The 27,949-nt window shown below is 38.6% G+C and overlaps 1 protein-coding gene and 1 long non-coding RNA gene across 2 annotated transcripts; one reads left to right on the top strand and one right to left on the bottom strand.

Annotated features, from left to right (window-relative positions):
- Window positions 1–3,385: 3,385 nt before the first annotated feature.
- On the top strand, window positions 3,386–19,400 carry LOC126825140 (uncharacterized). The gene is made up of 12 exons (XM_050554643.2): window positions 3,386–3,515; window positions 4,488–4,575; window positions 6,617–6,667; window positions 7,569–7,667; window positions 9,057–9,367; window positions 10,539–10,691; window positions 11,589–11,756; window positions 13,025–13,245; window positions 14,220–14,337; window positions 15,678–15,836; window positions 16,776–16,982; window positions 17,658–19,400. Exons 2-12 carry the CDS (start codon window positions 4,488–4,490, stop codon window positions 17,871–17,873), a joined length of 1,791 nt encoding a protein of 596 aa, XP_050410600.1. The 5' UTR covers window positions 3,386–3,515; the 3' UTR covers window positions 17,874–19,400.
- A 2,379-nt stretch (window positions 19,401–21,779) lies between these two features.
- LOC126825175 (uncharacterized) lies at window positions 21,780–26,471 on the bottom strand. Its single transcript, XR_007681825.1, has 4 exons — window positions 26,374–26,471; window positions 23,905–24,167; window positions 22,830–22,882; window positions 21,780–21,983 (listed from the first exon to the last, which is right to left on the bottom strand). It is a non-coding gene; the product is annotated as an uncharacterized LOC126825175 (long non-coding RNA).
- Between the last annotated feature and the right edge of the window lie 1,478 nt (window positions 26,472–27,949).

The raw sequence follows: 27,949 nt of genomic DNA, 5'->3' as shown, positions 1-27,949 counted from the left end.
CCATATAAACGCGGATATATGTCGACCATAACGCGACAGCGGATCTATAGTTTCACAGTATTACAATAGTGTGTCCTGTATGTGTCACGTGTATAGTTCAACGGTGTTCTATTCTTAGTATATATAACTTATCTAATAGGGTTAGCGACTAAGTCGGTAAGACGCTGGCCCACTAGCCGAGAAAGTTCACCCGGATTTTCCGACATGGTTTCCCCTTGTCAGTGGTGCAGGACGGAGGGCCTGACAAGAACAACTGTCTAGTCGTTCGGATGGTGCGAAAAACCGGGGTCCCATGTATCCATTGCTTTGCACGTAAAAGATCCATTGGCAGTTGTAATTCGATATAAAAGTAGGCCATAATGGCGCTGCCCGGACAAAATTTCCCTCGTAGCACACTGTATGGTGTATGCCCGTCTTCATTAGCCCAGTCGGAGCAGAAGAGTAGGACATTAAACCCCATTCCATTTCATTTCATTTCAAATAGGGTTAGAAATATTTCACCTGCACACCTACCGATTTCGTAATAGGAAATATCAAGAACTAAATTTTCTTCATCCTGGATTTGTGCTTAAGCAGAGACCAAGCCTCTTTAACCTAGGCTACAATCCTCAATATTATCACGTGTCCTAACCCTGTTTACATCTCGTGACCTTTGGGAAATCTTTGGGTGTGCATGTGAAATAGATCTACTCCTTTAAAGGGGCAAGTTTGTACCTTTTCGACAAGGCTAAGCATACAACGTTTAGTACACGATACCTGTGACCACGCGAAATATTTTATGCTGCTTTATACAAGAACGCAGTCGAAACAATCTGAGTAAAATACAGATCTATATTTCGTTTCGTTTTTTTTATACTTTCGATGGTTACACAATATGAAGAAAGACAAGTGAAACGAAATTTTGAACTATAAAAAACGAAATGAAATAGGATCTGTGTTTTAATCAGATTGCAGTCGAAAGCAATTCGTGTATATTTCTAACGTAACCGCATTGGCATATTTCTTCATGTACATAAATTGATCAACAGCAATTGTTGAAGTTAGATAAAATAGCTCCAGATAAAATCTTGAAACTATTTTTTTAATTATTTATAAAATAAAGAAAGAAGCAGATATCAGAATTGAAGCAGGCATGTATTATGTTCAGTGTAAATACAAGGGCGTATCGGGGTTGGGGCGGGTGGGGGGGAGGGTCCAGGGAGTCCAGATCATTTTTACTTTCTCCTAGATTCATCGACATAACGTCGCAATCTGTTTCCCAGAGGATTACGAAAGTCTTCTAATATCTATGTAAACGATGACTACCTTCAACACGTGACGTCTCATTGAGCGGCGTTAATCATTGGCTCAATGGCGCATGCATTATATAAGACTTTACTGGTTCGGGCGGAATGGAGCCTTTTACTCATTTTAAATTTTAATACCCATTTAAACTAAATAGGAAATAATTTTTACCTACAAAAACGTCAAACACCTTTATTTATTTTTCTAATACATAAAAAAAAATGTTTTAGAATTTAATTTGTCGGAGGAAAAAGGTTAATATTTGTGACTCATTAAGCGCATCCATGTCATCCTTATCAGTGATTGTCGCGGCCTAGCGAATACTCACTGCTAATCAGTCTGATAACGTCGGACAAACAAACGGGAAAAGCATTGTCGGTGGTTTGGCTTCACATCACTCTGTGTGCGTCTAAATGAGGAGAAATATTGCCCCAGAGCTTCCGATTTCATATATAGAATTCTCGGATAATCCCCAAGACCCCATGCCAAACTCGGCGTTGTCTTCACCCTCCACCCCCCACCCCCCCGGCTAAATTTCCTGAACACGCCTCGGTAATGGGTAAAATAAATTAGGATACGGAATTTATATGTAAACAAGTCACATTTTATGATTTATAACAGTTTATATTTGTTTTGTAATAAAACCGGATATTTAGAGTTGTTTTTTTTATCGTTGGTTTTAAACAGTTGAAAGTGAAAATAAATGTGGTTTAACGTTCCCATGTCTGTCCTAACTAGGATGGCCAAATGATTAGCGCGTGCGCGCTGCATCATAAGGTCTGTCATTGAATCAACTGGCGTGGTTTCGATTCCCCGGTTGTACGTGACAAGGAGTATGGTCGCCTGTCCAGCCTCGTGGGTTTTCTCTGGGTCCTCGGATTCCCCCACTGCTAAAGATCCCTACGCGAATTATTGAAATAAAATTGAACCATAATATGTTAGTCTCGAAATGACGTAGTTTGTGTCGAGTGGACGTTAAACCCCATCTCCCTCTCTCTCTCTCTCTATTTCACATATACGGTAATCTATTTATAGTTTCAGTGATAAATAGAACGGCTTAACGATGAATAAATAAATTACTTTCCACAAACAAACGTGTTGTTATTCCAATAATTGTAATATTTGTGATAGTATGGGTTATTTATTTTCAGCATTGTGTAATCTAGTGATATTGCTCATCACTTTTGTCGTACTTTTCTTACAAGTTTTAAAGGAATTAACTTATTTTGTTTTTATATAATTGAAGTATTATTGTAGTGGTAATGGGTAGTATTTGGCTAGTATTGAGTAAATCGTCCTGCCCATCAAATAGTATATTGTATTAATAGGACTATAACTATTCAAAATAAAATGAAATGAAATGGGGTTTAACGTCCTACTGTTTTGCTCCTAAACTGGGCTAACGAAGACGGGCATACCCCATACAGTGTGCTATGGGGGAAATTTTGCCCAGCCTACTCTTATATCGAATTCCAACTGCCAAGGGATCGGGACCTCGGTTTTTCGTCCCATCCGAAAAACTAGACAGCTGTCCTTGCCAGACCCATCCGTCCTGCATCACTGACAAGGGGGGAAACCACGCCGGAAAATCTGGATGAACTTTCTCGCCCAATGTAGGGACCGAACACCCGACCTCCAGACTAGCGAGTCAGCGTCTTACCCACTGCCACGTGATCCCCCCTATAAATATTCAGCACTCAGATATCAATCTGCTTCATAATTATGATGATCCAAAATAGCAAAGGTCCACCCCATTCTACACACAGAGATCAGTCTACTTCATACTTCGAGAATAGATCTCTGACCTAAATGGCCACCATATCCAAAAATTAGTATACTTTTTTGTAATGTGGTTCTACTTCGATGTACATGTTTCATACACACAAAGACTAAATAAACATTTTCAATTTTATTAATGGAAGCAAAATAAATATTTATTAAAATTCTCAAAGTATACTTAGTGTTTTCGACTATAGTCGTCGATAATGTCGGTCAACTAGCTTATTGTCTGTTCCCAAGTATGGCCTATGAGACGTGCATTAAAATTTACCCAAAACACGAGATGACATTAATATCCGGGTTTTCTCTATATTTGACTGTCGCAACACGTGAGTATTAAGATCCGGACATGTGAGGGATATTTAAATGCCGTATATAAGATGTCAGTGCTATTCTGTGTAATCCAGTTGGATTGTAAGAGTGGGAGTTGATCTATATACCAGATTGATAAGGTAAGATGATTTTGGTTTGTTTGTTTCTTTGTTGATGGATTTATTTATTTATTTTTCTTTTTTTGTAAATATTAAATCGGAATGGAATATTTAGTAAAATATATATTTAATAAATTCGAACTTGTAATTAATTATATATAATAAAGATTGTTCATGATTTATTAAATGATAATTGAAGATTAATATTCACACTGCGGTTTAAACATACATTATGCAAGAGCTAAATCTGCCTATTGCAGGGCTTTCTTTATGACTGAAATGTTATCTAAATTATTAATTAGACATTAATTAACTTATCCAGACCATAATCAACTCTCGATGGCATCGCTAGCCTGCGATGTTTATTAAATCATGAAATGGATAATCGAGACTATGTGTTATATCCCAACGACTTTAGTAGTAATGATGATCGAGGCTAGGCCGAAAATTCAATCCCTAAAATCTCAGTTCATAGTGGATCAATTTGAGTGAAATTTTCAGCAAATTCCCCTTACATTGTCTAGTGTGTAACTATTATAGTGAGAAATGCCAGCTCTTTATCTTATCTCCCATAATGTATCTTTAATAGTTTTAATAATTTGGCCTGTCCAACCCCGTGGGTTTTCTCCGGGTCCTCCGGTTTCCTCCCACTGCTAAAGACCCCTACGCGCAAGCGAATTATGTAAATAAAATTAAACCATATATTAGTCCCGAAATGACCTAGTTCGTGTCGAGTGGACTTAAAACCCCATCTCTCTCTCTCTCTCTCTCTCTCTCTCTCTCTCTCTCTTTTAATAATTTGGAAAATTTTTGTTCTAGATTTGAATTCCGATTCCAGTTTCAAATCAATTCTCGTATAAAATGTTATGCAGTATACAGATTTTATCTTTTGAAACATCCTTTATTTATGGGCTGCACGGACGGCACACCTGATGCCTGTGTGTGTTTCGTTGCCTGTTAACCTATCTTATATTATGTTTTTGATATTTACAGATGAATCTATTGATACTAACATTAGCAGTATGTTATTGTGGGCTTGTTTATACTAAACCCTTGACTCACCTGGAAGATGAAATTACAGGTAAGTTAGGGTTTGGGTTGTAATTTTTGGATTCCACATTTATGTTCCCTTCCCTATAAAGTAAGAGAGAGAGAGAGAGAGAGATAGAGAGAGATAGAGCGAGAGAGAGAGAGAGATAGAGCGAGAGAGAGAGAGAGAGAGAGAGAGAGAGAGAGAGCATAGTTGATTTCGAAAACTTAAACGACAATGCTAAAATAATTAAATTAATGAAATACCCTGGAAGCTCAATTACTAACGAAATAGAGGAATAGTCACATCAAATAGCTATCGACATATTGGACCATGGAAGTTCGGAAATTAATAGCGCCCCAGAATCAAGGACGGTTATACAGGCATTTGCCTGGGACCACCCGGGTTTCAAGTCCAAGTCTGATTCCGACATAAATTCACCTATAAGCGGAAATGTTATGTGAATGTATATAAAGGAAAGAAGCGGAGAATTGTCTTTTCTTTGAACCCTTGTAAACGCGGATGTAGATTGTAGAGTGGCTTTATCCGTGACATTCTGACGTAGTAATACATTATTGCAATACCGTGTCCGGTATGTCACGTGTATATATAATAAGGAGTGAGAGAGGGCTAAATCTATTTGATAAGGCCAGCTCAATTTTCGTCAAGGTCGATGAGATGTAAATAAGGTTAATGGCACGTGAATGTAGGCGAGATTGTAGGTTAGGGTTGGGGTAAGTATTGGGGCTAGGTCTAGGATTAGAGTTAGAGTTGGGATTAGCGTTAGACCGGTTTACATCTCGTGACCTTTGACCAAACTTGAAGTTGGCCTTATCAAATAGATCTTACCGTCAGAGAGGGAGTATCCCATTCAACACTATTCCTATATTATGAGAGAGAGAGAGAGAGAGAGAGAGAGAGAGAGAGAGATGGGGTTAACGTCCACTCGACACAAATTAGGTCATTTCGGGACTAACACATGTTGCAGTAAACCGGAGAGATAGAGAGAGCGGAAGAGATGGGGTTAACGTCCACTCGACACAAATTAGGTCATTTCGGGACTAACACATGTTGCAGTAAACCGGAGGACCCAGAGAAAACCCGCGAAGTTGGACAGGCGACCCTACTCCTTGTCACGTACAACCGTGGATTCGAAACCACGCCAGTTGACTCAATGATACAGCACCCTATACTATGAGGCTGAAAAATTCGTTTCATGGTTTTAATTTGTATATTGCCTGCATCCATATTAAAGTGCAACAAAAATTATTAGTCATGTGAACTTGCCACATTAATGAGAAGTGGTACCAGATGTTTTAGAAAGAGTAAGCATACACTGTCCCTACTTGGACAGCTACCTCTGAGGACGGAGGGCTTGGCAAGGACAGTGACTAGTCTTTCGGAAGGGACAAAAAACTGGTATTTCATTTGCACATTAAACGATGTCAGGAGAGAATTTTGCCCAGTCAGCGATGTTAATGTCTATTATTCTTCGATCTATATAGCCATGTAGGGGTGGTTGGATGGCTGAATGGTTTGCGTGCGCGCGCTGTATCATAAAGTCTGTCATTGAGTCGACTGGTGTGGTTTCGAATCCCCGGTTGTACGTGACAAGGAGTAGGGTCGCCTGTCCAACCTTGTGGGTTTTCTCCGGGTCCTCCGGTTTCCTCCCACTGCTAAAGACCCCTATGCGCAAGCGAATTTTTGAAATAAAATTAAACCATATGTTAGTCCCGAAATGACCTAGTTTGTGTCGAGTGGACGTTAAACCCCATTTCTCTCTCTATATATATAGCCATGTAACTCATATGAAGCATGGTTAGTGTAAAATTGCCGTTTCCAGTTTAACTCCGGTTTGAAACGGGGTTGATGTAAAACTGTCGGTTCTAGTTTAACTCCTGTTTGAAATGGGGTTGATATAAAATTGCCAGTTTCAGTTTCACTCCTGTCCAAAACGGAGCTGATGTGAAATTGCCGGTTACAGTTTCATTTTGTCCGAAACGGACCTGATGTAAAATATAAAAGCTGGATAATCGTGAATCAGTATTATATGGACCAATCTTAAAAGACTATTAATATATGTTTGTTTCAGGTTTAGAAAACAGTTTTGTTCAACTTGGCGATGAACCTGTAGATATGCGAGGTATGTTTTATTGACCTTAATTCACTACCTTGCTTTCATAACATTGATTTGGGTGGGTTGCCGTTCGTAAGAATAGTAATGCCATAACTCACCCCATTCTGTCCAATTGTCATACATTCCTTCCTCGCCATTCCAAAGAGCCTGAAAATAAATAGACATAAAACTTGTTCTAGGTATTGGGCCTAGGTTTATTTATTCTTTATTGCTAAATAATTTAATAGGGCTACCCTGCCCTCACGAAGTGTGGTTTATATGAATATGTGTAAAATATATTAAATTGGTCAAATTATTTAGATATTCAGCCATGTAATTCTAAACCAATGCTCTGCCTGGTGGGCTGATAGCCGAGCTGGATTAAAGTGAGTATGACAATGGCTCACTAACCAGGAGGTCCCGGGTTCGACCCCGGTGTTGGCCATGACATTTTCTTGGGATTTTAGCATCGTTTCCCCATGTCGATCATTCTGGAAATGAAATGGGGTTTAACGTCCTACCGTTCTGCTCTGACTGGGCTAATAAAGACGGGCATAGGCCATACAATGTGATATGAGGGAAATTTTGCCGGGGCAGCGACACTATAGCCTACCTTTATATTGAATTCCAACTGCCAAGGGATCATTTACGTACACACCAATGTATACACGGGACCTCGGTTTTTCGTCCCATCCGAATGACTAGACAACTGCCCTTGTCCTGCAACACTGACAAAGGGAAACCACGCCGGAAAATCCGATGGAGTTTCTCGGCCGATCGTTCTGGATGGATGGCAAGGGACAATGTCTTCTTCATATGGTACGAAGACGCCAAGGCCCGTATGCACGGTGTCTTCATTATCCCGGTTGATACAGAAAAGTAGGACGTTAAACCCCATTTTATTTTATAACTATTGTAATATTTACAGCAAGACGATCTGTTCGTCGACCAACCATTCTAAGTGAAATAATGGGACCACTTCACAGGAGAAATGTTCGAGCCATAAACGAATACCAGAGAAGCGATGGTACGTATTTTATACCCAAAAATATATAACGAATACCAGAGAAGCGACGGTACGTATTTTACACCAATAAATATATAACGGATGAAAGAGTATGTGATTAGTGCACTGGAAGCAAGACCAAAATGCTCGTGAAAGACTGGTCAACAGAACATAAGACGCGAGAAAAGATATTTTTCCCTCTGATCACAGTTAAATGGTATTTGGGTTTCAACCTATTCATACTAGGCGATATCGTGCAATAATTGACATATATAGAGAATCTCCTACCAGTCTTTTTTGATATCAAAAAATACCAACACAAGTTGATAAAGTAACAAAAAACAAGGCTCTGCCGAGGTTTTTTTTACTTAATCAACGAGTGCTGATATTTTTTGATATCAAAAAAGACGAGTAGGAGATTTTATTTATCAACCAATCCCTTCTTACATGCACAAATAGATAAATATAATTCTTTGCTGTAGATTTCACTTTTACTGAACATTACGGCGTAGTGATACATCATTTTTTGACAGCAATTCAACCATTGCAAAGTCCTTTATATTGACCCAGCGTTTCCATCAAGGTCAATTGAATAACAATAGTTCATTTTTAATAAAAAAAAAGTTACTTTTAATAAGAAATGAACTGTTCTTTGAAAATAAAAAAAGGAGTTCCTTTTCAACTGACCAATCAAATTCATGTAAAGCGTAGTTTCTTTTCAACTGACCAATCAAATTCATCTCCTAAGGAGATATCTCAGTAGATTATGAAATATATCACACAAGCGATATCTACTGTAGAATGTATTATTGGGTGATAAAATATTATAATCTGCTAAAACGTAAAGCCTTTGGTAGTCTTTTTAGAGGTTTTGAATCCCTTGCAAACAACATTAGTGGGAAAATTCAATCTAAAAACGAAATAACAGTCACATGTCTTAAGTGTCCTTAAGTCTTTTCAACAATATGAGGAATTGAACATTTCTCACCATTGGGCATCCTTTGTAAACGACATTAATAAATTGGCAGTACCTATATATGTTGGGGGTCACTGTGGCTAAGTGGGTAAGACGCTGACTCGCTAGCCTGGAGGTCGGGTGTTCGATCCCTGCCCTGGCCGAAAAAGTTCTTCCAGATTTTCCGGAGTGGTCCCCCCCCCCTTTGTCAGTGATGTAGAACGGAGGGCCTGACAAGGACAGCTGTCTGGTCATTCGGATGAGACGAAATAACGAGGTCCCATGTACACATTGGCGTGCACGTAAAAGATCCATTTCGTTTCATTTCCTATATATGTTATGTAAAATCTATTCAGTCCAAACCGAAAGTGTCATACAATCACCATTTTTATTTTTATTTTTTTTTAAAATTTATTTTTAAATTAAATTTTTATATCCATATTTTCGTCTTACAGCTGTGTACGTTAGAATGCGATCCTTACTGAGATTGTTAAGGATGCTGATAGGGGCTTCCCCTTCTGTAGAAATTTACCATTACGTCAACTGGGATAAGACCATCATCATCGACAACCTGTTTTATACTCTACCTAAAACTATCTGGGAGGTGAGGAGAGTGATACGTGCCGCTGGTTTACTGGGGATGAGAGTAAGGGCAACAGGTGCAGGTCACTCCCGATCTCCCCTTTACGTGGATGAGGGAAACATAATGATGGACGTCAGAGCACTTGAAAGACACGATGGTCCTCGAATGGAACTTCATCAACCGGTAAGTTGGAAAGGGAACAAGTAGGCTTTAAAGAATCGCCATCCGAGAGGCGGTGACAGGACAGAATGTCTCCGGTATGTTTTAAAGGGTAGCTCTTCAGATTGGTCAAAAACTTATATTTTAAAACCTGTTTGCTAATTTCATTATTATTGTTAATATATAATTCTATTAATTAAAAAGAGAGAAAAATCTAAAGCATTCGTAGACTTTTTTCGGGTATATGGAAGTCATCTTTTTGGATGCTACCCGATGTAAACCTGCAATAGAGATGTTATTTGTGGTGTGGCCTACTGCTAGGATCCCACTGTCACCATTCTGGCCACGATTGAAAACGTGGTTTTAATCGTGGATTAATCGTAGGGATCCTATCAGGTCTTATCATATATATTGAGGTCAGTCATAGCAATCGGGTTGATCGTATCGAAAGATATCCGAACGTATCTACATCTACCAGATCTTGGAATCATTAAAGACAATCTGGTCGTTAAGCATCGTACAACATTGTGAACCTACCATTAAACTGTCAACATAGCTATAGGTTATTATTTTTATTATTACTATGATCAACCTTCACGATAAACTCAGACAGCGTTCTTATAAACGAAGTAATGCCAACAATACTGAGAATAAATAAAACTGTTACGCATAAATGAAGGAAATGAAAATAAAATGAAATGGAGTTTTAGATCCTGCTAGCTCTCAAATAGTACCAAAAGCTCTTGATTCTTAATTATCATCATCGGTATTGCTCCACCGCTTTGTTAATTCTATGCAGTGGGGTAATTGAGGATGCCAGTGCAATAAGGTGGAAAAGTGCCTTTGTTTGTAAATAAGATCATTCGATTATTTCAAATCAATCCATTTTTAGCAGATTTTCTTAACAACCAGTTCATTTTTATCATTTATATCACAGTATATGTCAATTTCAGTGTTCGAGTCTAAAATATGAAAACATACTATTTTTAGCAGATTGTCTGAAATCCTGAATTATTGTCAGCACCAAGGCATTTGCCCAATTGTCTTGAAACCTGCACTGGATCTACCACACAAGTATTGTCCCCCATTTGCTTTCTGGTTACTTTTTTTTGTATTTGTCAATAGCATCCATTTCTAGTAATATAGCCCATTGTCATCCCAAGTTAAAGTTTTGAATTATGTTTTGTTTCAACAGACACCAATTAGAAACTACACAACACTAACAGCAATGACGGGGGTGTATGAATATGATTTAAATGAATTTATGGTTAGTAATCACGTGACGATGTTGTCACAACCTCTCAACGTGAATGAAACGTTTGGTGGTATGGTAGCAGCTTCAACACATGTAAGTATGAAACGAAATGAAATGGGGTTTAACGTCCTACTGTTCTGCTCCTATGCTGGGCTAATGAAGACGGGCATACGCCATACAGTGTGCTATGAGGGAAATTTTGCCCGGGCAGCGGCACTATCGCCTACTCTTATATCGAATTCCAACTGCCAAGGGATCTTTTACGTGCATTCCAATGTATACACGGGCCCTCGGTTTTTCGTATCATCCGAAGGACTAGACAGCTGTCCTTGTCAGGCCCTCCGTCCTGCATCACTGACAAGGGGGGACCACGCCGGAAAATCTGGATGAACTTTCTCGGCCAATGCAAGGATCGAACACCCGACCTCCAGACTAGCGAGCCAGCGTCTTACCCAATTAGCCACGTGATCCCCCACACATGTAATACTGTGAACATTGGTGAGGTGGGAAAGCTAGTGATCGTGGTGGGCTGGTGGGCGGGTGGGCGGGCGGGCGGGCGGGGCGGGGGTTATATTTCATTGCGTTGTATAAGTTCCTGCCTTATCATAACACCATTGTGCAGTGATAGAAATTATCGTCCATATGTGGTCGAGATTATTCCGTTGGTTGATTTTGTATTACTGACAAATGGATGACCCCATAGCTATTGTACGTCGTTGCTGGTGAAACACCCTCTACTAACTTGATTCGGCAATTCACGTCAATAAGTATCCTCTTATCATTATCAAGCACGTTGTGCTTTTAGAATAAAACCTAGTGATTGTTTCCCATAAAAACTGTGTTCTGTTAATGTGTTTCCCGATCACAAAATGCCACTTAAAGGTTACTAATAAAACCTGACATATAAAAACATCCATCATCTATTCGAAAAGCAAATTTGCGTAATCGTAGCACTAAGGATTCCCCAACATATTTATTTATTATTTCCAGGGATCCACGTGGAGTGCACCTACCTATAGTGGTTATGTAAGAGAAATGAGATTAATGGACTCTTCCGGTCGTCTGCGACGTTTCACCATTGAAGACCATCCCAACATCATGAAGGCCGCCATTTGTAATTTAGGGATGTTTGGCATCATGTATGACATCACAATAGAGGTAAATATCTCAAGCAATCTTAGATTTTGATTTGAGAAAATATTTTTGGTAGTCTATTTTTAGAACTAGAGTTTCGCTCTTTTTGAAATTTGACAATGGGAAACGCGTTTTGCAAGCACTTCTGGGAGAAATCTAGGTATCATATTTTCCAAATTTATGCTGCTATTTTGACTATAAGACATACTACTGTACAACACAAGACACTCATGACAGGTCTGCTTAATATAATGCTAATACAATGTATTTCTATCCAAATAATAAATTGCATCTTATACATATCAAGGCATGAATACATGTATGTATGGTTTTTCGCGTGCGCACTCTCAATATTTTGAGGGGATTCCGCGTGAAAATTAGAGCTCTCAGGGGGCCCCGCTTTTACGGGTGGACTTATTGTTTAATGGGGGCCTGGGAGGACACCGTCCTCCTAAACTTCCTGCCAGCACGCCCCTGAATCCCTATGATCTTGGTAACGTAGAACCTGCTGGCGTGTTTAATAGGCCATTGTAAACGGTATCATTGGAGGTCCATTGATGAAGCCAGGAGACTATTGATGAAGCCAGGAGACTATTGATGAAGCCAGGAGACTCTGAATTAGCTAACCTATTTGATCTGGCCCCGAGTTCAAAAATCATTTTCAGGCTAAACTAAGAAATTACTCCCCTTCAATCACTGTTTAAGAGAAATATCTTTGATCCAGAAAAAATAAGAAATTACCCCCCTTCAATCATGGTTTAAGAGAAATATCTTTGATCCAGAAAAACAAAACTTTGCACATAGTTACTTTTATTGATGTACTCGATATATTAAACCAACCAAAGTTTTATAAAAGACTAGACTTTAGTTGAAATAAGGCGAACAATTTTGAGTAAATCCTTAACTAAAGGCTGAGAAAGCTTTGTGAAGTCGAGGCCTGGGTCAGTGTTTATTTTTATTCGGTGTTATTTGTTGAGTTGTTATATGGAATGACAATCTACCTTCGTTGACAATTGTACGCCTACAGATGGAGCCAATATTAAGAAATAATCATTTGATTTTTTGTTCTATTTTTGGCACAGCAAGCCAAAATGTATTAAGCAACCCGACTTCCGAAAAATCTCTCGAAACCAAAATATAATCGACATCAATTTTTGCTTCTTTAAATTGTATACTTGCACGCGCGTGAATCAACGGATATCCGGAGCATATAGAGGATGTTTTTTGTAATTTTAACTATAAATAAATATGGATTTTAATTCCCAGATAATAATTGTTTTATTTGGTTAAAGGTCTACCCCATTGTGATAGCCAAAGTTACTAACCAATTCGCGAACCTGGGTGATCTAATCTACGATAATACCAAGTTAAGAGATACCGTCACCTCGAACTTCTTGACAGAAATATCCTGGTTTCCTTTCAACTCTGTCACTGACCAAGAGGCGACGGAATACGAACAAGATGGAAGGATTCCTGCTGCCTGGAATGCTAAAAGAGATTTGGTTTGGTTGAGGTAAATATAAAAGTTTAAATGTAAGCTTTAACGGCACATGGTGCCTGCGAAAGCCGGATACATATATAAGAGATAGAGAGAGAAATGGGGTTTAACGTCCACTCGACACAAACTAGGTCATTTCGGGACTAACATATGGTTTTAATTTAATTTCAATAATTCGCTTGCGCGTAGGGGTCTTTAGTAGTGGGAGGAAACCGGAGGGCCCTGAGAAAACCCACGAGGTTGGACAGGCGACCCTACTCCTTGTCACGTACAACCGGGGAATCGAAACCCCACCAGTTGACTCAATGACAGACCGTATGATACAACGCGCGCATGCTAACCATTCGGCCATCCAACCCCCCGTATACATGTATAAAGGCGGTCTTACCATCTATGGCCAAGTAGACGCTAAATAATACTATTTCATACACCTATTGTTAGTCCCGGTCACCGTTGCCAATATTTGACGAAAAGTTCCATTGCTCATGCGTTACCGGGAGTTTGGTTTTTTATGTGGTTGATTATCCAGTATTATTTTGCTAAGTCAAGTAAGAATTGCACCCCTTCCCGAAATAAATCCCATAATTCAAGCATTAGCCTATTTATAAACAAACATGAATCGTGACGACGAATTAGGATTAATTTAAAAAAAACCCAAAGACATGGCCCATAAAGAGAGAAATTTTACAATATAATTTTTTAAGAGTGTTGGATTTTGAACTGGCAATGCAGATGGATTTTCTGAAATGGCAATTCTTAGATTAATTTTATGGGCGTTGATATCTTGTTTTAGGACTAGTTACTTCCCTTAGACTTTGTTCATGATAATATAAAAGACTGGATAATCTAACCAATGAATTATTATTCTCAAATGTTGACAACCCACCCAGGCTAATTTTTGTACCTACGAACAAAATTGACATTTTATAAATAGATAACAACAAAATTAATGTTTTTGTTTGCGAATTATTTTCTTCTAATTTTTTCAGAACAATCAACCTTGTGAATGAATCGGAACTAGGTGATAACATAATTCAACCAGCCATATTTTTACCGACAAATGGTTCGCTGTCTGGTGGAAATGTTGTCGGTTTATTAAGAGGAAGGGTAAGTCAATTAAATTATTATTTCAAGATTTCTTGTCATAATTTGAATGCCATATGATATGTTTCTTTCTTCAGTAACATCTCTTTGGTGGGAAATGCACTAAACCGGCATGAAGACGGGCATACGCCATGCAGTGTGCCATGGGGCGGGGGAGGGGGATTTGCCTTTCTGCCCACGCTTCATAGATTCGAACTGTATACACAGAATCACATAGAATTCGAACTGTTTACATAGAATCACAGTTTTTCGTCCCATCCGAATGACTTGTAGCCGTCCTTGCCAGGTCCACTGTCCCCAACCACTGACAACGGAAAACTGCGGCGGAACCTTCTCATCCTTCATCTAGATCTAATCCGGAACCTACTGGTTATAGTGAACCAGCGCGTTTTTCACTGAGCCACAATCACTCCTTTACATTTGATGGATTCCCTTACCAAAAAATCTGATTAAAATACACATCTATATTTCGTTTCGTTTTTTTTAATATATATATATACTTTTGATGACCTACACTACACGAAGGTCTGACCGGTTGTAGCGATAGGTCGCGTCAGGGGTCATACGAGCGGCTTTTTTACCCTATGACGTCAGACATTTGATTAATCATTCAGCATTGATGATACTAGTTTTCTGCACAGTTCCGTGCAAAACACGCCTAAAGCTCGACGTAACAGCCTGTTTCATTGGATAATCCCTCACACCGTCCAGAAGACGTCAATAATAGCAACTCTTCCAGATCCTAGTGTAGTGAAGACAAGTAAAACGAAATTTTGAACTATCAAAAACGAAACGAAATAAAATCTGTGTTTTAATCAGATTGTCTATCAAACATTGTTTATTACTTTTGTATTTAAACCACGGCGCTGATGGAAGCGGGCATTAAGGCCCTCGAACGTAGGACGAAAAGTGACTCAGTTGATGACTTTTGTCCCCAGGCCAACGACTTCTAAAATCCACATCCAAACCATCACTCCAATTGCTATAAGTAGATTCGGTAATGTGCAGGGGAAACTCCATGCTTACTATATTGTACTATTTAGTCAAAACGAGCCTTCGCGTTTAAATTACTATGGTTCGGTTACAAATGGAGTTTAACGTCCTACTGTTCTGCTCCTATACTGGGCTAATGAAGACGAGCATCCGCCATACAATGTGCTATGAGGGCAAGTGTACCCGGACAGCGGCACTACGGCCTACTCTTATATAGATTTCCAACTGTCAATGGTTTGTTTTTACATGCATGCCAATGCGTACACGAGACCTCGATTTTTCGTCCCATCCGAAGGACTAGAATTCGGTTATTGTCATCAGAGGTTAAACATGTTATTTGTGTATTTCAGGCAGCTGTTAATATAGCTAGAAAACTACCCAGTACTAGTTATCATTATCTAGTTGATGGTTTCCCTGTTATATTACCACCACGTTTCGGTACAGAAACCAGTGCCGCTTTTATGTTGAGTATAGATAATCAGTTTATTAGACCAGCTACAGGACTACAGGTAAATGGCAAATATTTCTGTTCCGGTTACTAATGTTGGTGGCTTGTAATATTATTAGAATTGGCTTATGATGATGCAGTGATCTAGTTAAAGGATGTACATTTAAAGATACATTATGTAAGATTTTGATAAAGAGTTGACAGTTCTTACTATAATAGTTCAAACATAGATAATGAAAAATAAATATATTGAAAATTTCATTCAAATAGATTATAAAATAAAGCTAAAATAAAGATCTGAAATAGACAATCGGTAGATTTAGCTCATACATCAATCTGATTAGAATACAGATCTATATTTCGTTTCGTTTTTTATACTTTCGATGGCCTCAACTGCATGAAGATGTGACCAGTTATACTGGCAGGTCGCGTCAGGGGTCATACGAATGGCTTTTCACCCTATGACGTCAGGATTTTGATTAACCAATCAGCGTTGATGTTTCTATTGGGATATCCACAGTTCCGTGCACAGTACGCCAAGAACAGACCGTTCGATTTGCAAATCCCTCATATCAACCAGATTGCGGGTTATATAACAACTCTTCTAGATCTTAAAGACAAGTAAAACGAAATTTTGATCTATAAAAAACGAAACGAAATAGAATCCGCGTTTGAATCAGATTGCTCTTACGACATTATGTATCTTAAATGAATAGTAATTGATAACTTATGAGAACAATTCGTATGGTTTTTGCATTCAGATGAATATTAATTGACAAATTAGCATAACGATAACGGATGTTATGATTTTAAATTCAACGAAATATTATAATTTGACAACTTCTATTGTAATAAATACCTTATAAAACTTTATAATAATGAATTGTATGATTTGTACATTCATGTGAATACTAACTGTCAATTAATTCTATCATTTAAATAAAAACGACTGTAATGATTTTGCAAGAAAACAATTTTGGAATGTTTTTGTATATTTCAGTTTATTATTGAAGAAGCCGAAACTCAGATAAAAACAAACGGTTCAACACCTTTGAACGCTCTTCTTCCTCGATTCTTCCAAAATCACGAGTGTGACCTTTGCCCTGGTAACCATGACATCACAATTCCCGACGACTCTGGTAGAACGTTGGTAATAGATTTCTTGGCTCCACCAGCTCAGTACGGTTTTTATCCTACAGCTAGAAAGGTGAGTGGATATATTTAAACTAGTTCAAATTCGCCGGGAGTGAGTCACCGAATTAAAGTGGTTTTGACCCGTTGCTTGTATGTTAAATTAGAAAATTATAATATGTTAGTCCTGAAATGACATAGTTTGTGTTGAACCAACGTTAAACCCAATTTCTGTCTATGTTTGAGGTATAATTTTATTGTATTCACTCAAACAAAATCTCTCAAAAACAGAGTAGATTCAGTATTTTACTTGCCGCACATCTCCAGAGACGTGGTGGGTGTCGTGAACAAGGCGCTAGGTGGCGTCCTTATTGCGCTGGGGCGTCCGTACGGCGACCAGAAAATGTGCAAGGTCGCTGCATGGCAGACGTGAACACAACGGATGAAAAGTCCAAACGAATTACAAACTTGAAACAAAGCCGCAGATCGTAGAATCTTGGCGTTTGTTTTGACCATGCTCAGAACATACTCCATGGTTCGGCAATCATTTGCGACCATGGAGACCACAGCACGATATTTGGCATTTCCGCCAAACTTTTTGCGATTTTCCGTCACCACAGTAGTGACGTAAGGGAACCACCTGTTCTGACGGGGGTATTACTCCTTTTGGAACATCTGGTACTACGCCTCAGTTTTTTCGTCGGTTGCATTTTTTTTATATCTAAATGATTTCTATTTATATTTTATACAGTTTGTTGAGAGATTTGAGAATGAGAAAGTTCGACCCCACTGGGCCAAACGTCACGACAATATACCAGGAATAGTTGATATTATCAAGAACGTTTACGGCAATAATCTCGTCCATTTTCAAGACATGAAGAAACTTGCACGAGTTGATCATAGTGATATGTTTATGAACAGTTATTTATTAGCAATATTTGGTAGAAGTGATTATTCTTCATATTAAAAAAAATACATTCTAGGGAATTGTGAGAGTTACCCCCCCCCCCACCACCACCAAACACCCAATATTCGGTAGATGTGATTATTCTTCATATTATTAAAATGGTATTATCAGGGTTAAGAGAGTTATTTCTACCCTCGAACTTTAAAAGCCAGAAAGCCAGTTCTTCCCCGATCACCGACAGTTTTTCAACGCCATTATCCCATTTGTTTTGTAGAAGTGATTATACTTCTTATTAAAATACAGAGAGCCAGTTATCCCATAACGCCAATCTTCACACCCCCTCGGCCCATTCCCTCTGCATGAAAATTGATGTTACAAACATAATAATGGAGAGTTATTCCTCACCCCAACACCGTCATGCACCTCACCACCCCTAATCCACAAATCCTATTGTTATTTACTTGTATATATCATCCATTTAAATGTGTGTGATTTTTCAGTAAAATTTGTTTATAACTTGTATTAACTATGCTACTGTTTAGTTTGTTCAGTCTGTGTTTTAGTGTACAGCCCACCCGATTTGTTTTGGTAATTTTAGCCGTATTGTTTGTTCTGTCTGTGTTTTAGAGTACAGCCCTCGATTTGTTTTTGTAATTTGAGGCGTATTGTAGGCGTATCATTCCCATCACCAGGGTAAACCACACACTCTATAGTTAGATAGTTGTATATTTTAAAGTTTGGGATTTTCATCCTTTATAATTTATATTTTCTGTTAAGTTTTTCTGTCCGTGTTTTAGTGGACATGCATTTTGTAATTAGCGGCGTATTGTAGTTTTCTTATAATAAATTAGTTTTCTCGACACTGTCAATAGAGGCCAGAGTTATCATCCGATTGACTTTAAATTCATACACATTGATTAAGTTGAGCTGACGTCATCGTCCTGGTATCGGTACATGTTTTAAATTATATAAATGCTAACACGAAGAAGAATACTAATTACTTCGGATCACTCGTTATCAGTTTTAGAGTCTTGTGAATGCCCCAACATGCTGTTTTGTCGCCATGCAAATCCCAATTAACAGTCTGTAACTTGATAATTTGATTCTTGCCACCAATAAGATATTAAAAGGTGCGATAATATGTAAGATTTAGATAAGAGGTGGACATTCTTGCTATAATTGTTCAAAAATAGATAATGAAAATAGAATATATTGAAAATATCATTGAAATTACTTAATTCTGGACGATGTAGCGTAGATCGCTTATTATCGTGGCAACGGTACTTGACAACCGAGACTATGTCTCGATTATCCATTTTATGGTTAAATTTGTGATCTCGCGCGTGTACAAATTCATTTAAATCTCTGCCATCCGATGTTCTAGAGAGTTTATATGCTTGCTATGTTAATAAATGTCTCATTTATAGTTTACATAACTTTTAAGGCCTAAAGAAAGGTCTATAATAGGCAGATTTAGCTCTTCAATGATGCATTTTGAAGATATATTCGGCATTTTATTATGTGATTAAATTTGTGTATCTTTATTCTTAAGTATGTATATTTTTGATAATAAAATTAAAATTTCATATTTTATTTTGACTTCTGTTAGTTATAGTTTTGGCGGTGTTGACAATAAGCCCCAACAAAATAACCCAAATCCTGTCGGTAATAAAAATGTCAATGAATGCATCATAAAGAGAGAGAAAGAGGGAGAGAGAGAGAGAGAGAGAGAGAGAGAGAGAGATGGGTTTAACGTCCACTCGACACAAACTAGGTCATTTCGGGACTAACATATGGTTTAATCCTATTTCAATAGTTCGCTTGCGCGTAGGGGTCTTTAGCAGTGGGGGGAAACCGGAGGACCCGGAGAAAACCCACGAGGTTGGACAGGCGATCCTATTCCTTGTCACGTACAACCGGGGATTCGAAACCACGCCATTCAATGACAGGCCTTATGATACAGCACGCACGGGCTTACCATTCGGCCATCCAATCCCCCAAATACCCCAGAAAAAAGCCTTCAAAAACTCAAGAGGATTTTCTTACGGCCATTTCACTACAGATGATATTACAGACTATATATCTGAGATGTCTCCGTTAAATAAATGAAATGAAATGAAATGGGGTTTAACGTCCTACTGTTCTGCTCCTATACTGGGCTAATGAAGACGGGCATACGCCATACAGTGTGCTATGAGGGAAATTTTGCCCGGGCAGCGGCACTATCGCCTACTCTTATATCGAATTCCAACTGCCAAGGGATCTTTTACGTGCATTCCAATGTTTACACGGGACCTCGGTTTTTTCGTCTCATCCGAAGGACTAGACAGCTGTCCTTGTCAGGCCCTCCGTCCTGCATCACTGACAAGGGGAAACCACGTCGGAAAATCGGGATGAACTTTCTCGGCCAATGCAGGGATCGAACACCCGACCTCCAGGCTAGCGAGCCAGCGCCTTACCCAACTAGCCACCGTGGCTCCCTCTCCGTTAAATAAACTTCTTTCGAGGCTATTATTTGGAAGCGTCCAAATTCGAAACTAATGCTAATTTCCGGTGAATAGGAAATCTAATTTAAGTTTGTTGCTTGTACCAACAGTATTGCAGGTATAATATTTAAACAGATATGAATTAGCGAAATAGAATCTGAATAGCACGTCACAGTCTAAGCAGGATGACCAAATCATTTTAACTTGTCTTCAACTGTGGATATTTTACCCAATATGACCCAATCTGTAAAACAGTTATAGAGCCAGGTGCTGTAAAATGGGAGAGAAATGAGGTTTAACTAGGTCATTTAGGGACTAACATATGATTCAATTTTATTTCAATAATTTGCTTGCGCGTAGGGGCCTTTAGCAGTGGGGTGAAACCGGAGGACCCGGAGAAAACCCACGAGGCTGGACAGGTGAACCTACTCCTTGTCACGTACATCTGGGGAATCGAAACAATGCCAGTTGACTCAATGACAGACCTTATGATACAGCACGCATGCGCTAACCATTCGGACCCCCCCCCCCCCCCCCCGCCCCACACACACACAACCCCATCTCTGTTGAACATCTGATTATTTCTCTGTGTGGTAGAATAATTTTGATCAATGGCATTATTGTAAAAGAAAGAAAACCTTTTGTTTTCATTCATAGATCTGTTCTCATACCCATTGTCTCCCTGTGTGGAAGGTGGTACCGTACAGAGAGGTATATGGGGTCTGAGCAGAGAAAATGAAAATGAAATGAAATAGGGTTTAACGTCCTACTGTTCTGCTAATGACTGGGCTAATGAAGACGGTCATACACCTTACAGTGTGCTATGAGAGAAATTTTGCCCGGACAGCGGCACTACGGCCTACTCTTATATCGAATTCCACGGTGTGTGTTAGTATGTAATGGTACCGACTACAGAATTAATATATTACGTTTTTTTGTAAATTCGGTGGAGGCCCCTTGAAGAGAGAGAGGGAGAGAGAAATGGGGTTTAACGTCCACTCGACACAACCTAGGTTATTTCGGGACTAACATATGGTTAAATTTTATTTTATCAATTCGCTTGCGCGTAGGGGTCTTTAGCAGTGGGATGAAACCGGAGGATCCGGAGAAAACCCACGGGGTTGAACAAGCGATCCTACCCCTTGGCACGGATCCTACCCCTTGTCACGTACAACCGGCGAATCGAAACCTCGACAGTTGGCTCAATAACAGCGAGTACGCGCTAACCATTCAGCCATCCACCACTCCCACCCCCACCCCCTTTTCCAAAACAAACATCCACACTCTTTTCGGTGATTATCAGGACCGACAATAGTTCATTGTATCCAAGTTTTAATGATTTTTACAGGGCTGGTGAATAAAGACAAAGGGTAGTCACGCAAACCAAGTAATTAAAAGATTATTTGTATTAGAACATTAATATACTAACATCAATCGATTTAATTCTCCATGTCAAATAGAATGATGGAAAGCAAAAACATTACGATAAATGTTTTATTTTCAAATGTTGGATATTTAGAAATACATCATGTGTATTAATGTAGTTAAGCAATTTATATTTTTGAAAATTAAATGTTTACATAATTGTATTTGTTTTCTCTTTGATTTGGATTCTATCTCAGATTTGGTTAAGTCATCTGTAATGGATATGACGTAATTAATTGGTTCCTAATAATGAAATCATCTGAAAAAAAAATAAAAAACCATATGTTATAAAGTGTAATTATTTAGGTTCGCTACATTAAGAACACCAAAGAAGAGATCCACGAGAATGGGATAATTGTAGTGGTCATACCATCATATGACACCTTTGAAGCAGCAAGGTCTATTTTGTCTAAACCTCGGTTCTCTTAATCTGCCTTCGTCTGAACACCATCAGTTTACTTTACAATTCGAGAACGAGAAGGAAGAAAACTACAATAACTAACCCTGACCACATCCTTAGTTTCAAAATGCTTATTGTATTGACGAATTGTTAAATTCATTTTCCTTCCTTCTTTAAACTGTCAACATTTATTGACTATCCCCTCGCAAATGCCCAAATACAGGTTTTCAATTAAACGTGTGAATGTTCTTACAAAATAAATGGCAGCCACAGTGACTCATTGAATAAGGCATTTGCCCGCTAACCAGGAGGTCCCAGGTTCTATCCCGGTGTTGGTCGAGGAATTGCCAATGGATTTCCGGCGTGGATTCCTCTGGTCAGTGGTGCAGGACAGAGGGCCTGACACGTTGGCGTGCACGTAAAAGAATCCATGACAGTTGGAATTTGAAATAAGAGCAGTCCGTAGCGGTGCTGTTGGGGCAAAATTATCCTCATCGTACACTGCTTGGTGTATGTACGTCTTCATCAGCCTAGCTGCGGAAGAAAAGTGGGACGTTAAACCCCATTTCATTGTAAACAAGCCAACAGTGAGCCTGATGTACCCCATCGAAATCTCAAAATAAATAGATGACACATATTAAGTACGTGATTGTGGCGATTCCCCTTTTGTTTTAAAGGTGATATTGACGGTAAATATTACCATACCAATTTAATCAGCTTGACTACTTTAACTTCATCGGCTGTTATGTTTCCATCTTCTACACAAAAAAAAAATAAATAGATACATTATCCACTGTATTACTGTTACATGTAGCACACAGCCGGGTCACTATAAAATCACGTGACGTGTCATTATAAATACATATGAACAATGTGAGCCTTATAAAATGACCAGATAACGTGATTGATTGTTGGTCGAAACCCGTGACGTAGCCGATCATGAATCGTGATCGCTCGTATGCTACTTATGAGCAGCTTTTCATAGGCAATCGCCATTTACGCATACTACTAAGCAGCAAAAGAAACGTCAGGTTGGTATGCTACTCTGAATAGACACATTGCAAAAAAACTTGCCAAATGTTTTTATTGTATATTTGTGACCACATCTCCAACTTTACCTGAGCAATAAGGCTCCTTCCCAAACACAGATTCAGCGAATCTCGTGAAGCTATCAGAAGACGAATTGGGCATTTGCGTATCGAAAATCATTGATCTTTACAGTTCTGGTTTTAGCAATGATATTATTTCTGAATTGTGGTCTTTTCGTCGAGAATTGCAACAAGATCTAGCTTTGAAGAACACCGTACTGGAGGTGTTAGATTAGAACGTTTAATGTCTTCCGTGTAATATCTTCAATGCCCGAAAGGACAACAGTTTGTGCATTGTGCTAAAAAGCAAAATTTCAGAAGGTGCCCCTCTTAGTACTTCCGCCCAAGGAACCCCGACCCCTCTGTGACGTCAGTGCATGCGTGCCACTTGAAAGGATATAAAATAATTGTTTCGTAGCGGTAAGAGCCCCGCGATTCTAATCTGGTCCAGAGCCCCGCGATTTTAGTCTGGTCCTGAGCCCCGGTCGGATTAAACAGCGCCTTGAGGGTTTCGTTAGATTTTGTTTATTTTGTAGTTTACGATATATACCTATAATGTCCTAGTATTTGAATATGGAAGGGTCGTCATCAATGTATGTCTGGACGTGAATGATCAAATATATTTTTATTTGTGACCTTGAGGCTTAGATTATTAGGTTCAATTAAGACTCACCATGTACATCCATACTTACTGTTTGCATCAGCCAATTTTAGAATCTTCACAAAATCTTTTGATTTGGGATTCAAATTAAGGGTTTTCGCTAGACTGACCAATTCCTCCTTACTTAAATAGTCGTCACGTTTGTCTAGTGTTATCGCGTGACTGGCCAGTTTACCATAGTTGCGTCTGGCACCTCCCATTCCGCCTGGTGCTTCGGCACTGGTTTCGTCACAGATAATTAGCATTGCTACGATAACCATCAACAACAAAGCAACTGATGATTTCATCGTAAAACTATAAAGAAATACACGTATAGAGTTAAAAGTAGCAGGAAAATGTATGCCTGAGCATAGAAATTAAATGAAATGAAATGGGGTTTAACGTCCTACTGTTTTGCTCCTAAACTGGGCTAATGAAGACGGGCATACGCCATACAGTGTGCTATGAGGGAAATTTTGCCGGGGAGAGTGGCACTATCGCCTACTCTTACATCGAAATCTAACTGCCAAGGGATCTTTTACGTGCATTCCAATGTATACACGGGACCTCGGTTTTTCGTCTCATCCGAAAGACTAGACAGCTGTCCTTGCCAGGCCCTCCGTCCTGCATCACTGACAAGGGGGGGGGGGAACCACCTGAGCATAGAGATATAACCTGGTTATACTGGTCTTAGTTAAACAAACATTGGTTTGTTATATAACAGGTTACTTTTTAATAATTTTGGAGAAGAGTTGGTATATCGCCTGCTTGAACAAATCATTTTAAACTTTATTGAATTGTCAAATTTAAAACGACGACCAGCAATATAAATATCAACTTTTATTTACATTTGAAAGAAGAACAAGAACGAATAGTTCGTTTCGAACATATATCATCTCACAGTCTCATATAATGTTCTTTGTCTCCAAGGGAATTATCCGTGAGCTGAAAATCGACTGCGTGTCTGTTATCGCTATCTACTTCAGCCAGCAAGGATAACTCATGTTTACTCTTTTTCCGGTCACTTTCCGGTTCTAACCTCGTGGGTTTTCTCCCGATCCTCTGGTTTCCCTCCCACTGCTAAAGACCCCTACGCGCAAGCGAATTATGGAAATAAAATTGAACCATATGTTAGTCCCGAAATGACCTAGTTTGTGTCGAGTGGACGTTAAACCCCATTTCTCTCTCTCTCTCTTTCCGGTTCTTCAAATCATAGAAAAAAATAGAAAAAGTAACTGCATATCCTGTTTTTATAAATTCTCTACTTTTAAGTGATAATTATAGTTCATTCGGGAAGCCCTATAAATAAATTCAAGTCATATTATTATTATTTTTAGGACAATTATTTCTGTCTCTTGAAAATAACTAAGGGGTCTAAAATATTCAAATTGGGTCTGAAATACAAGTTAGTTAGGCTACAAGTTTACAAATACTGTTTTTTTTTGTATATAGCAAAGGTATAAAGATCGCGTTCAAATAGTCCAGTGATTCTCAACCAGTGTGCCGCAAGATCTTCCTAAGTGTGCCGCGAAATTTTGAATGGTACACTAAGAAAATGCGAGGAACCACGTGATCCAAAGGAGTATTCATTGGTGTCTACCGGTAAGTTTCATAGCCGTGTTTTCCTTTATTTAGTTTGAGTCACTTTACGTGCCTATGACTAATCTGTGTCTACGGTTGTATGCCGTCTATGACTTGCATGTTTTTATTTTGCAAAATTCAGATATTTTTCATATATATTTAGCCCGGTGTGCCGCTATTTTTTCATGTGTTCCAAGGTGTGCCGTTGGCAAACAAAGGTTAAGAACCACTGATATAGTCGAACGCAGAATTCATATTTGTAATCTACATAGTGTAGCTCGCTGCTTCAGTCGTTAGCAGTAATTGCTTTCCTTTATTTGCATCACGTCCAGATTCCTCGAATCGTTTATACGGATCATCCATAAATACGGCCCATTTTGTCAACATAATTAGGATGTCCAAAAAAGGTCGCGCATAAATCAACCGAAATTCCACTCTTTGTCAACTGGAATTTGAATCAACCAATGAATCAATTTATTCGCGTTTAAAGACGGCGAAGCCGCGGCCTGCGAACCCGTTACCCGCGAGAACAGAACAAAATATAATAATAAGGATTCTGAAAAATGTCGTTCATAAAGTCGAGTGACTACTCCTGAGTAGACCTAGCGATAGACAGTGTTTGAATATTTTTAAGTGTTTTCAATTTTGACCCATTAGTCAATTTAAAGAAATTACGATTCCCGAATAATTGAAATTTCTATTTCTCACAAAAATCTAATAGCCCGAAAGTTGAGGGGAAGCACCCCCCCCCCTCCACACACACACACACACACACACACACACACACCCACACCATTACTGGAATGAGACCACGGCTTACAAACATGGATACAGACAATACATGTGGACCCAATCAACTCTAATTATTCTTCTTCGACTATAATGTAATACGTTCTCTGACTTAACAGACATAATTCAATATTTAAAGACGTATACTTACTTTATTAAACTACAGAGGCTATTCTTTTGAGTTGTGGTTGTTTAATAAATGTTAGAGGAAAATTCGAATTTATATATCAGAACACCTGTCAAATGAATTATAACTGATTTCAAATTAAGTTCAATGTGCTACCATCATGTGAAATTAGCTTCAGGCATTTACCACTTAGGGCATTGTAATATGAAATAAAATCATAATCGTAATTGGAATTCCAAACTTCGTAATTGCTTGCAGTTAGATTAAATGCGCATTATGGACTCGTAACAAGCCCCCATCCAAATTCATTCAGTATAACTTTTGTTAGTAACGGCAAATTTAGATAATTATTTCAAAAAGCCATACAAATTGTAAACGTTCAATCAGAATATAGAACCATTTCAAGGTGGAAAATCATAAAGGGTGTAAATGCGTGATTCAAACGCAATCCTCTCAATTCATCCATTTTGAAGGGCCTAAAACAGGCTGATAAGCTTTAATTAGAGAATGATTCTCGAGACAAACACCTTTTTTTATGGTGTTTACCATTTCAGGTAGGTCTCTACGTAGTTCAACTCTGAAGTTCTCGTTACACTCGCCCTATACGTTCAAAAATCGGTCTCTTGACTCCTTGTCGAACTTTTTTCAGTTCCCCGTAAATTTTACTGAGAAAATAAGACATCTCTTACCTCGCTAAAGTCAGTAGGTGCGACATAACATGCTGTTAAAAATACGTCCCCTTCTGCTTAACAGCTTGGCATAGGCCTTTAAAATCTAAATAGGTAAATTTACGTAACTCGACCATATAAGACGAAACGAAATTTAGGTAAGCATAGGTAACAAAATTAGAATTTTTGAAAAAAAATCGATTGTAAGTTACGTAACTGGTCTAGGCAAAGCAATAAATGACTGAAGAGTCTCAATTTTTCAAAAATATCCTCCTCTCCTCCCCCCCCCCCCCACTTACCTCAGTTTCGTTTCGTCATATAAATTTGAAATCGTGGTCTTAATCGTGGAGTAATCAGGGTGATCATATCAGGTCGTAACTTATGTTGATCATATCGAAACGTATCCGAACGTATCTACACGTACCATATTTAATTAGTCCTAATACATGTAGTATAAAATTAACTTGTTTTTAAGATTTTACATGCATTAAAGATGCATTATGTAAGAGCTAATCGGCTTATTGTCGGTTATTGTTTTGGTTCATATCTTAGGTAAATTATTATTAGGACATTTATTCACATAACCAACTCTCTAGATCATCGGATCGCTAAGATTTAAATGGATTTGAACAGCCTTGAGATTTAAAGTGATAATAAACGATTTACGCTTCATCTTCAGACAGTCATAGCGTCGCCAAGAAAACTGTAATCTGAATGAAAATTTCATTATATTCATTTGGCATTATCTTTTTTTAAACTATTATAGCAAGAACGATCAGGTCTTTATCTAAATCTGACATAATGTTCTTTAAAGGGACCATCCCGATTTTACCAGTCTCAGGAATAAAAGTCCGCGTTGGCGCCAAAATACAGAGGAATGGTATATTCACCTTGTCACAGAATTTCAGCTTAAAATATTAAACCGCTTATAC

The sequence above is a fragment of the Patella vulgata genome, chromosome 6 (genome assembly GCF_932274485.2).
Source record: "Patella vulgata chromosome 6, xgPatVulg1.2, whole genome shotgun sequence".
Taxonomy (NCBI): Eukaryota; Metazoa; Mollusca; class Gastropoda; family Patellidae; genus Patella; species Patella vulgata.
This window is presented reverse-complemented; position numbering and strand designations above follow the sequence as displayed.